Genomic DNA, 12446 nt, shown 5'->3' on the forward strand with positions numbered 1-12446 from the left:
CTCCCAGATGTGTACACAAGGAAAAATGAAAGGTTGTTTGTTCCTGTTTGGACCTGGCCTCGGGGAGAACATACTGTAGTAGCATGACAGAGTCTTAACACGTGGCTTTGTGCTTTTTAAAACGTGTGCTATGCAGGATTTTTCTAAAACACAACACATAAACTCGTACACAAGTTTACAGAAGTAGTGTGTGACAGTGTGTTTATCTGCAGATACTCTGCCCTCTGCCTGGATTTTCTTGCAGATTCTTGCAGATACAGCACAGAAGAAACTCAATATAGCGAGCTGAAAAAGCAAGCAGACAAAGCTCGCTCCAAAAAGGAAGGAGGGGACAGGTTTGAGCAATGTGTTGACAAACAGTAACCAAACATTCCTGCACAGTACACCTGTAAATAAACACCAATACACTGTGAGAAGAGCTGAGATAAGATGTTAGTCCCAAGTCTGAGAATCAGCAGGGGAAAGCCCTGTAAAGTACCTCTGAAAATATCATCTTAGATTAACATCTGAACACATCCAGTTCAGTTTGATTTTGACTAAAAACTTTTTTTTCATATTGAAAAAGTCCCCTGATATTTACTCGATTGGAAAGACGCTGACTGAGTCACTGACTCACACATCCTCCACGCTGACGCAGAGGTGACTTTCAGTGATAATTCTGATTTGACATAAGGTGGCAGGAAGAGGTCCAAGGTTTGGAAACAGCTGAATACAGCTAAAACAACATTTGGAAGAAGGCTATTACTCATATCGCAGCGGTGCCTGGATAGCGTGACATGTGTGGTTGTGCTGCTGCCGTGGTCCTGCCAGATGCCTCCTGCTGCTGCTGCTGCCATCATTAGTCATTAGTCATACATCTACTGTTGTTATACACATATGACTATTGTCACACATGTATACTGCCAGGTATTAATACATACTTTCAACATATTGTACCACAGTAGCCAGAACTATAACTATAATATTATTACTTCCAATAATGTTGTTGTAAGCTACTGTCATTACCTGCATCTCTCTCTCTCTCTCTCTCTCTCTCTCTCTCTCTCTCTCTTTCTCTCTCTGTCTCATTGTGTCATACGGATTACTGTTAATTTATTATGCTGATCTGTTCTGTACGACATCTATTGCACGTCTGTCTGTCCTGGAAGAGGGATCCCTCCTCAGTTGCTCTTCCTGAGGTTTCTACCGGTTTTTTTCCCCGTTAAAGGGTTTTTTGGGGGAGTTTTTCCTTATCTGCTGCGAGGGTCTTAAGGACAGAGGGATGTCGTATGCTGTAAAGCCCTGTGAGGCAAATTGTGATTTGTGATATTGGGCTTTATAAATAAAATTGATTGACTGATTGATTGATTGATTGATTGATTGATTGATTGATTGATTGATTATTATCCTCATCATCAACTGGTGCAGCCATGGGGTCCAGATTTCTCCTTAGTCATTAGTTCAAGGTCCACACAGTTTAATACACTCAGAATCATACTTGTGTTTGGCCATGTCATCTAGCTAGTTTGCTGTCTCTGTCAAGTAGCTGTCTGTTAGTCACTCACTCTACAGCAGGAAACGGCACTTCAAAGTAAAAGCTTTGCATCAGAAATTCACTGTACTTCAGAATAAAGTCTGTTTTCTGCAAACGGTCCATTCAGAATGGACCTGCGATCCACTTTCATACCACGACCTAACAGTTGGGAACCACTGATTTAAAGGGTTTAATGTTAAAAAATGAATGACAATACCCTAAGATGAATCAAAAAGAAACTACAGCTGCCCATTGCTATTATAAAATCTGCCAAAAAATGGATCAAACGTTAAAGCAGCAGAAAACAAAAGCATGAAATTCGAGGACCAAAAGCAAAAGATTTAAGAAGCACGTGAACCATTTTTAGTGTCTTCTTCTCTTTAAAGGTTCAGTGTGTAGGACTTAGGGGGAAACATTGGTAGGAATGTAATATAATATAACAAATGTGTTTTTGTTACCTTAGAATGATCCGTTTATATCTACACAGTAGCCCAGGACAGACACACCAAACACTGGCTCTAGATTGGGCACCCTACATTTCCCTTTTTGGCCACGTTAGTTAGCAGCCCCTCTCTGACGAGCAGCATTGGAGAAACACCGATTTTTAAACATGCAACCGGCACCAATCACCCTGATTATGGAGGAGACCTCTGCGGATAATTTAGCTCAGTATAAAACCTGAACAATGAACTCTGACAGAATTCTAACCAAGAGTTCAGGCTTGACACACGGGAGATGTTTCGTCCGCTTGCAATCTGCAGTCTTCACTGCATGTGCCACTAAATCCTACACAGTGCTCCCTTAAGCCTAGTTCACATTACACGTTTTTCACCACGATTTTGACGTCGCAGAGGATCTTGAGAGCCACCTTGGGTCGGAGGTGAGTCGGCAGGTAGTCTGCCATAACGAGTCCTCATGTGTGAACAAACCCACGAGCAAGTCGCCCCTCGTCTGCGACTGGGACTAGATATCTGGCATGCTAGAAAACTGGAGAAGTGTGACACGACTGACAAAGAGCATCAGCCAGTGAGAGGCGGGATATGTCCCACGTCAGCAGACAGGAGGACTGAAGAAATATGAGGAGGACAAGCTGCAGGGTTGCCAGGTCCGCTTATTAGCCGCGACTTTGGGCTCGTTTCCAAAGTAGAGTTGCTTATTTGGGCTTGCTCTCTAAACGTCACCTTCATCTATATATAGCCGTCTAATGAGTTATTTAAACGCATGATAGTCGCTTCTTTTGGGCTTGTTTCCATAGCCCTGGTTGCTTGTTTCTCTCCCAAATCTGGCAACACTGACAAGCCGGCTGGCAAGCAACAACAACAATGGCAGCGTCCACAGGATCACGGGGAGTGTGTTGTGCTTGGACCCAGGATAGTAAAGAATATCCATGCCTTTATGATGTGCTGTCTCCAAGTTTGGTGATGTCACTGCGTTATCTGGGGCTCTCTCAGCGAGGGCTCAGTGGAGAAATCTTGTGGTGTGCACACACAGGTCGTAACGCAGTTGGCGAGACCCCCACTGACAGAAACGCACATCGGCAGGTATTATGATAGTCTCCGCGACGCAAAATCAGGGTGAAAATCATGTAATGTGAACTAGGCTTTACCTGCTCTCTCATGATACTTGAGATACAAGTTTAGACTTTAGAATGACACTGAATGCAAAATTCAAATTAATATTTTAATCATCAATTAATAAAATAAGTTGAGGTTCAACCAACAATAAAGAAGCATCACCGGTCAGACTGGAGAGCTTCTTTAACATTTAAAGTGTTAAAAAAAGTTTGAATTCGACAGCCAGATAGCCCTAAGAGATATCTGACAGTAATTAAATCATTTCAGCACGTGCACCTGATGTGTTATCATCACTGGCTCTATGTGTTTGAGAGACCAAACCTGTGATATGACCACTTGACTATAGCTGAGTTTGAAAGTCAAGTGATTACTGTGATTGTAGCTTCACAGAGAGACCAGGACTGATGTTTCCAAACTGGGGGAATACACTTAAAAAAAAGGTCAAATTGATATTTTTAACAGACAGGATGAGGTTAGACTTGTTTCTAGAGATGGGCGACCACATCTTCTAAAAAAATATTTTAGTTTGAAAGGATCCCTGATGATCTAGAGTCTCCTAGGAACAGCAGAAAGTGTCGCAGAGTGTCGTCTTGGCTCGGCACTGTTTGCACTGGTGCACATCTCCTTAGATGTGTGTGTGTGTGTTTGTCACGCCACACACCGCCTGCTGCTGTCTCTGCTGCGTGTCCGACTCTCCAGAACAGTGTCGTGAGAAGTCCAGAAAGATGCCCTCGTGCTCCGGCTCCGAGTCCAAAGACTCCGGGATGTGGTGCATCATGATCTCTGGGCTGGACGAAGGACTGGGGCCGGAGCTGGTGTCCTGAGCCAGGACTCGGGAGGACGCAGGGGAGTCTGACACCAGCGAACCTGTGCAGTGTGTGTCCGCGCCTGGGGAAGGCTCTGGGAGGATGCAGGGGGAGTGATGCTGTGACTGGAGAGAGTGTGGACCTGCAGGGCTGTCAGCGTCTCTGGGTAGGGGGTCCTGGGTGGAGGTCACAGTGTCTGTGCAGAGGACAGGAAGAGGTTTAGAGAAACAATTTTAAGTTCAGTGTGTTTATTGTGATCACAGTCCTCTGGGTCCCTTCTGATCAGCTGCCTGCTTGTGGTCTCTCCTGTGGAGAGTACAGTAACATTAGTGCTTTGTAGATGGGTAAGATATTTAACTAACTGTGGCGACGTTCTCACCAAATTGTTCCGTTCTTGCCTGCATCTTACATCTTGCTATTATGGGGTCCTGTCTGGTGTGGTAGACCCCTGCTTCTACTGATCTCCCACTAAGTGCCTGTTCCTGTGCTGCCATGATTATTGTTCTGTGCTGTCTTTCAGTCCAGCCTTTTCCAGCCACTGGTAGGATTTCTTGAAGTCGACCACCTCTTCAATCTGTCGGTGTTACATGCCGTGTAGGGACTTGTCCTTCCATGATGGTTCATCCCTCTCTTCTGCATTCTTGGGTTTTTGCTGCCTGAAGTATCCACTTAGCAGCTCATCTTTGGGAGCACTCTTCGATGGTATTCCACCCTTTGTCAAGACCCGCCCATGGTCCCGCCCCCCCTTGGTTACTGTTGCTGGGTTCGACAAGCCAAGCCTCACGGGGGTTCATTCCCATAGGAAACAATGGAAGATACAGTGAGATTTAACTTTCTCGTAATTCGAACTGAATCGATCATTCTGTCCAAAACGCGGTGTCAGTGATAGAGAACAAACGTGGCTACAGTTGAGTGAACAGGCATTACATGACATATTTGAAAACTTGTGAAAATAGTTGTTTTGTCCCAGTGTCTGATGGTAGCCATGGCTACTAACGTGAGCTGCCCCCCTGCAGTTGCTAGCTCTCTCACCTGTGTTGTCTCCACAGACTTACCCCTCGAGTCTATTTGATGAACCCCAGTAAGTTAGCAAGTGTTGCTATGGGGAGGAGCACTCTGGTTGGTGGGTCAGCAGACCAATCAGAAGGCCAACAAAGTGGGGGGTGGGGATGATGATGATGACATCCCCACTTTGACCTGTCGTCTTGGCTCCCCCTTGCAGTAATGTATTTGTTGTACTTCATCAATCTCTAGTTGTGATAGCAGTTGCCATTTGTGGACGCTGGAACACTGGCCTAGGAGTTGTTTCTTTGTCAGTCTAGATATTGGGTTTGGAAGCATCCATACTGTATATCAGACATCCTCTACATGTAGCCCCTATAGCTGTATTTTTCTTTCTCTGGAACACACCATAGGTTATTACTTTTCTCGGACTCTCTTATTTCTCTGTCATCTCTTGTTTTGTCAAAAGTGCCGTTATACTCAGTTACAGTCATTCCTCAGCTGCAATGACAGTGCAGAGGTGCGGAGAGCGCAGATGCAGAAGACCCAGAAACACTGACAGATCAAAGTAGACTGGTCTTTTCGGGAGGGCGGCTTAAAGAGATGGACACTTTAAAAAAGGCCATCTGGAACAATCAATCTAGAAAGAACAGATTCTTGCAATCTTGAAATGTGTTCACCATGAGTGATCAGTTGCATTAGTTTTTACCTGAAAGTGCAGCAGAGGCCGTGGAAGCTGGGGAGTGGCTGGTGAGGCTGGGTGTGCTGGTGTTGCTGGTGTTTTTGGTGGCAGTGGTCGTGGATTCGGCCAAAGAGCAGCTCTCCTCCACACAGGAAGTCATCTCAGAGACAGAGTGTCGTCTGATCGCAGTGCCACTTCCTGTGGAGGAGTCGCCATCGTACTCCACCACAGGGGTCAGCATGGGAACGTTGTAGCTCTTAGAGCGCACCACTGGGTTCTTGGCGATGGGGGCGTTGCCTGGTTTGGAGGGCCAGGAGCGCTGCAAACGCTTCTCTGGAAAGACAAAGACTGCTTTAGAGTTTTGATTACACACACTAAAACACGTTTTATGATTTACGTTCTTCACTTTAAGAACCCCTCAAGGGAGAGGCATTTGAAATTAATACTGTGATACACTGCTGTAACTATGGTGTACTTCTCTCTGTACACTGTGTTTGTCCCAAATCAACATTAAGTGAAATGGATTAAATTAACACCATAGAGTACAAGTGCAAACATAAACATATAAGGGATTATGACACACTCACACGCACATACCTAATAGGCAGGAGGAGCAGTGCAAATTGGAAGATCCATCTCTGGAATATAGCCCATGAGTCCCGAGGTAGGGAGAGACCACCTTCTGGATGAGTGTCTCCAGACGAAGGTAGTCGTCTGTTACACCTTTAGATTCATGGACTCCCTGCATCAGACACACACAAACACTGTGTTAGCCAGTCATTGCTTGGTAAAAGAAAGTCCACTTTGCTTTCCTGTGGTTTATCAGTCCCTCTGTCAGTTACTGTGAGCTGAAGTGAAGGTCTCTGATGAGTCTGCTGCATTTTAATATTGTTTAAAACGGACGTGGCCGTTAGATGACATGAATAAAACAGCTGTGCTGAGTGAGTGTGGTCCCAATCTTAGACTTGTATAAACATGTAATCACACTCAGATAAGAACATCAGCAGCGTCACTCAGTTTAGCTAGAGAGAGGCAGACAAAACAAACCCCTGTAACTGGGTTGAAAGGGAATATCTGCGAGGAAAGTGAACAATGGGTGTCAAATTTAATCATGTAACCCACTCTAAAGATAATTATTTGTGGGTTGCCACTGCAAGTGACTTCTTCCACGGTATATTTTGTCATTTAATCTATTGTTTAAATGACCCAGGTCTGCGTCTAAGTTTAAGGTCAACGTACAACTCTACTACAAATTTAGTCGGGTGCCCAGACAGATTTGTAAGCTTGTTTTATTTGCTCTGACAGATGCGTCTGGTCTCCGTCCCATTCAGACAAATATCTAGCCAGTCTCCGATGGGCCAGGCCAATCATAATGACAAATCTAATATGGGGCCTGTTTGAGACGATGGCTGACAACTTACAGGGCCTTCATGCGTCATGCAAAATTTGTGATGACTTCACTTTTAGCTCACACATTTGCGTCAAAGTCCTGCACAAGTTTAACTTTCAAGACCTGCTCCCGAACTGGTACTGTGACGTGGTATACTGCACCCGCACATTTGACGAATTTCTTTCGCACCCTGGACAGGTCACCAGACTATCACAGGGCTGACACATAGAGACAGACAACCATTCACACTCACGTTCACACCTATGGCCAATTTAGAGTCACCAATTAACCTGCATGTCTTTGGACTGTGGGCTGTGTCTGTTCTCACAATATTGAGCACAACATCACTATAGTTATCAAGCCCGTTAGTAATGCACCTGATTAAAGCATCTCTCATATTTCAGCTGGCGCAGAAGACAGAGTCAACACCCAAAGTCAGCAGTCAGAGGATTAAAAGATTACATTAAATTATTCTCATAATTATTTTGTTTTAACATATTTATCATGCAACACCCACCATCTGACCTGCATGATCTTAGTTTCACCCAGAACCAACCCCGGAAATAATATTAAGACAAAATATCACCTTTTTTGCATGTCACCCAGCCAGATTCAGGACTCTGCCCCTTTGACTTTTCTATCACAGTATACCTTGAAACCAGTATAGCGCTGCAACCCTAATTGGTTGTGGGTAAATCCAATTGTGTCCAGGGGCAATTTGGTCTACAGTTCCTGCTAATGCCCCTAAGAAATAGAAAATAAACTAAGAGGTTCAAGACTAATCGGTATTTGCAATTTGGCCTAGGGATGTCAGGCAACAACAAACTGAGAACATGAGTGAGAGAAGCTGCATCTGTTATCACAGCACAATCACAACCAATTTCCTTAATGGAAAATAAAGGGGATGTTTCTCCGTGTGAGGGGAAGCTTGCTTCTTTGGACACATCCCGCTTCACCGTGCAGCCACTCTGCATACGTGGAGTGCTCATTGCCCCATTTATTGCAGATGTGTCTTCTTGTTCCATGATTGTTTCTGCACTGTTGCCAAGAAACGCAGGCATTACAGCTTTCATCTCCGCAGCGAGGCTCAAAGCCACTGTGCACTTGATGTTAGCGTGTGTTTAAATAGATCAGTGGCGAACAAATTACCCTCATGATCAATGGGAATCAATATGGTGCTGTTTTATGGACTCAGAGCCATGAGGGATAACAAACAAGAACTTCTATGTTTGAAAGGTCTGCGAAAAAAGCTGGATTCAGTTTAACAACTTTTATGAAGTCGTGACCTAATTTTCACACTGAGGAGTGTGAAACATGTGGGCTCAGAGACCTTACTTGAAGGCCTTCACATAAAGGAGGGATCAATCAAGTCTCAGGACTCTGAATCACTGAGCATATGCATCAAAACCACAGCACAGAGACAAACCACATAAATAGACCAGACTTGAATGAACTGGCGTCACAGAACTAAAGGGAAATTACTAACAGATGAAACAAGAGGTTGCAAAAACAGCAAACATGCAGTCCCGACTTTTATTTCTCTTACACTCAACCTCTTTTCTTAAGGGCCCCTCTTCACTGTCTGCTTTTAAATCTTCAGCTCTACCTGTTGATTTGATATTCACTGAAGGCAAATAAAAACAGACCAATTAAAATGACTCTGCAATATCTATCTGTGCACAATGAATAAAGAAGGAAAACAGATCCTGCTTTCTGTTCTTGTGTCTTTTATACTCTCCGTACTTCCCTCTGTCTCAGTCTGGAAGCAGCAGATTTGGGTCAATGAGTCACTACAATGATGTCCAAAGTAACCCACACAGAAACAGACGCACAATTCATACTCCCAGACACACTTGGGAACATATTTAATCCACTTGCATTCACTCCCTGACCCACAAATGGCTAACGCTGTTAAAGAAATTCAAGAGTCTAGTCACAGCATTTCTCTTAGGTCGTTTAACTTAACTAGACTTGTATATTTGTGAGTGATATTGGAATTATTACATATAATAAGGGGAAAAATAGAGAAATTACTAAAAAATAAACCTAATTTTGTGCTTTTGTTTCTTTCTACTCCTGTTAACCATCTCGCAAAATTATGAGCGCAGCATCTTGAAAGAATACTTCACCGCCCAAAGGACCATTTCTATATCAGTAACACCCGTTTTCCACTGTCAGTTTTGGCTGCGGCGAGCAAGGCCATGCTGCACCGATTTGTGTTTCCATTGTCAGTCTAGACGCGCCGTGCCACGCCAAGCCACCCGGAGATGGACCTTCTCTAGAGTAGGTCCAAAAGCCGCCTGCCCTCAAGTGGGTAGTGGCGACATCTCATCGACCGCAGTCAAGCCCCAACGACCCCTGTTCTCCCCAAACACACGTGTGTTGCGAGATTCTACTCACCTCTGTCTGTAGGAGACCAGAGAGAAAGGCCTTTTTAAAAGTCTCTTACCCCATGTTGTGTTGAATCCATGAAGAAAACTTTGCTTTTCTTGAATGCCTCCACGGAGTAGGAGGAATCCAAAAACAAAGAAGATTCTTGATGAATTGAAGTCATCAAAGTTTGCGTTTAACAACTGCAAGACTGCATTAATACATTCATTTACAAACTCTCACTCAACTCGTGCAGTATAATCAAAGTCTCATTTATCCATTCGTATGCTCAGTACTTCCCAAACACGTGTTTTTGGTCAACTTTAGTATTTGAAACTGAACTGAAACATACAGCATCTATGCTCTCTTCACAGCCAGACTCCACTGTAAGAAGAACCAGTAACTTTACTTTGCTGAACGTGAGAGTGTCTGGTCCACAACTGCCTCAAACAGTGTTTGCGTCATTGTGTCACTTTGCTGAATCCAAACTAACCCTTTAAAACACCAAAGTCTGATCAATGCAGTGGTGGACCAGCAGTTCCTGTATTCAGAGAAGTAAAATTACTGTTTGTGTCAGTAGAGTCTGGCTTTGAAGGGAGCATTGATTAAAGGGGCTCTATACAAAATTCAGAGCGTATGAGTTGTCTGGACACAGTTCTCAACAAGGAGGTGGCTAAGCCAGTGGCTAGCAACAACAGTGATGACTCCACCATAAGCAGCGCTAAACAACAGCAGCAGTGCTGACAGAGCTGATGGTGTTACCAAGGCAGAACCAAAAGGTTGGGCACTACATTTCCACTGCAACGCCATCCCAATATCAGCAGCAACAGCTATATGAGTGCAGTGCAAAGAAGCCGCTCTCTGCTCAGGACACCCTTACTCCACTATATCTTTACTGTACATGGCAAATAGTGGCTTGCTCATAGACTGTATACAGTGGTTCCCAACTGGTGGGTCATGGTCCAAAAGCGGGTCATGGGTCCATTCTGAATGCCAAGTCAAGTCAAGTTTTCTCAGTTTATTTGATGCTCCACTGACTGGAGGCATGCAAGAAAAAGTTTTCTTTACAAATTCACTGTAACACAGGGTGATTAACTGATACACAAATGGTCATTTGGGGGATGAAGTATTCCTTGAACTTGAAAATTCAGTATGTGCTGTCTGATAAGTTAACAACTGTCTTCCTGTTCCCATGAAAAGTGAAGCCATAAGTCGCAGCATAGTGAATGTATAAGTGAATCAAATAAACCTAGTTCACCATATATATAATAAAGCTGTAAAAAATTTAGCTCTTATTTCAAGGTCAGACATCTTGCTCTGGGGCGATATCAGCTGCCGACTATTACTCACTACAGTTTATTTTGGAATTCTCATGAACTGAAGCCAATTATCCACAGGGGACACATATATGTCTGCGCTCTCATCACTGAGCAGATAAGATGAAATTTCCTTTGATTTTTTTTAATTTTATGACCCTTTGCTTCAAAACATTTTAGCTAATGAAGTCGGACACACCCTAATCATAATTGATTCTTATTTTTTTCAGGTTTTGGGAGGATATACAGGTCTCAAAGGACAGAGTAAACATGGATAATTCACATAGACCAACAGTGACACAGACACAGACACAGACACAGGCAGGGTGCAGAGGGCACTGAGTGGTCATGGGAAGACGACTGAGCTCTGTGTTCACACTGAGACTACTTCCTGTGAGATCCCTTTTCAAGAAAAAAAACAGCCCTCTGTACCCTCTGGTCCTCCATCTGTTGTCATTTACCCTCTTCGCTCACCCTGCATCAGTCATGGATGTTTGTGCAAGCCCTGTGTTTGAGGGTGTGTGTGTGTGTGTGTGTGTGTGTGTGTGTGGAGATAGCGTGACAGATTGTAAAACAAAGAGGGTGAAAAGGGGAGGAAAGATGAAGAAATAAAAGAGTTTGTGTGTGTGTGTGTGTGTGTGTGTGTGTGTACCTGTAGTATTAGCAGCATCTGTATGATAGAAGGAGGAACTCTGGCTCGGGGTCGAGACAAAGCCTCGTCCAGTTTCAGGTTGAGGGTGATGATGTTCCTGAAGTGGAGCAGAGCCAGCTGACGGACTGATGGCTCCTTTCCCTAAGGACACATACACGCAGGTGTCAAAACAGACTTTGAAAGTAGAATAGAAGTATGTGTGTGCGGCTGTGTCTGTGTGTGTACCTGTACAGGATAGAAGATGGCCTGCAGCATGGACAAAACATCACAGAAGAAGAAGTCCCATGTGTCGGCCAGGGAGTCCAGCAACTTCTGACCTAAGCGTGAAGACAAAAGACAGATCACTTCAAAGTCAAACTAGAATTACCGCCTCAGCGACCTAGTCAAGTTGCAGTTACAGTTTACATCCATGTCTCTTCAGGCTCATATGTAGCCATGACAGTAGACAGTCTTTTAAATATGAATGTTGCTGCAAGGAAGCTACAAATTCTAAAACATGGATGCTTCACACACATCTTCAACCCAGCAGCACAGAAGATCGATATGATCAACACAGTTTCAAGGTGCACACCCAAGACTAGTGGCACCAATTCGGTGTCTAACAATTGTCTCCCCTTCTTTGAGTTATGCCATTGAATAATGGCCAGAAAAGTATTTTTGCAGAACATTATGATGTCACAGTGAAACTGACCTTTGACCTTTTGGATATAAAATGTCATCACCGCATCATTTTATCCTATTAGACATTTGTGTGAAATTTTGTCATAATTAACATTAGAATTCTTGAGTAATGGCCAAAAGCATGTTTATTGAGGTCAAAGTGACCTTGACCTTTGACCTTTGGCCACCCATATCTAAACAGTTTAATGTTGAGTTCAAGTGAAAGTTTGTGCCAAATTTGAGGAAATTCCTTCAAGGTGTTCTTGAGATATCGCGTTCACAAGCGTGACACTGACAATGTCACAGTGACCTTTGGCCACCAAAATCTAACCAGTTCATCCTTGAGGTCAAGAGGACATTTGTGGGGTTACGGTTAGAAGATGGCTGGAGAACATTTTGGTCCCCAGATGTATAGCTGCAGAGTTAGCGCTCCTAGCTATCACGCTGCTCTCCATCAAATCATTACACGACATCAAGTTGT

General features: G+C 43.9%; 1 protein-coding gene across 4 annotated transcripts in view; it reads right to left on the reverse strand.

The window, feature by feature from the left end:
* Positions 1-3179: 3179 nt before the first annotated feature.
* Positions 3180-12446, reverse strand: part of LOC125882808 (proline-rich protein 5-like) — a 31578-nt gene continuing 22311 nt past the window's right edge. For all 4 annotated transcript variants that reach the window (XM_049566679.1, XM_049566676.1, XM_049566675.1 and 1 more), the window contains exons 6-10: positions 11531-11622; positions 11306-11446; positions 6175-6319; positions 5605-5910; positions 3180-4089 (exon numbers count right to left, since the gene is read on the reverse strand). In XM_049566679.1, the coding sequence (XP_049422636.1) occupies positions 3713-4089; positions 5605-5910; positions 6175-6319; positions 11306-11446; positions 11531-11622 (1061 nt within the window). In that variant the 3' untranslated portion in view covers positions 3180-3712. The remainder of the gene's footprint in view (positions 4090-5604; positions 5911-6174; positions 6320-11305; positions 11447-11530; positions 11623-12446) is intronic.

The sequence above is a fragment of the Epinephelus fuscoguttatus genome, linkage group LG22 (assembly GCF_011397635.1).
Source record: "Epinephelus fuscoguttatus linkage group LG22, E.fuscoguttatus.final_Chr_v1".
Taxonomy (NCBI): Eukaryota; Metazoa; Chordata; class Actinopteri; order Perciformes; family Serranidae; genus Epinephelus; species Epinephelus fuscoguttatus.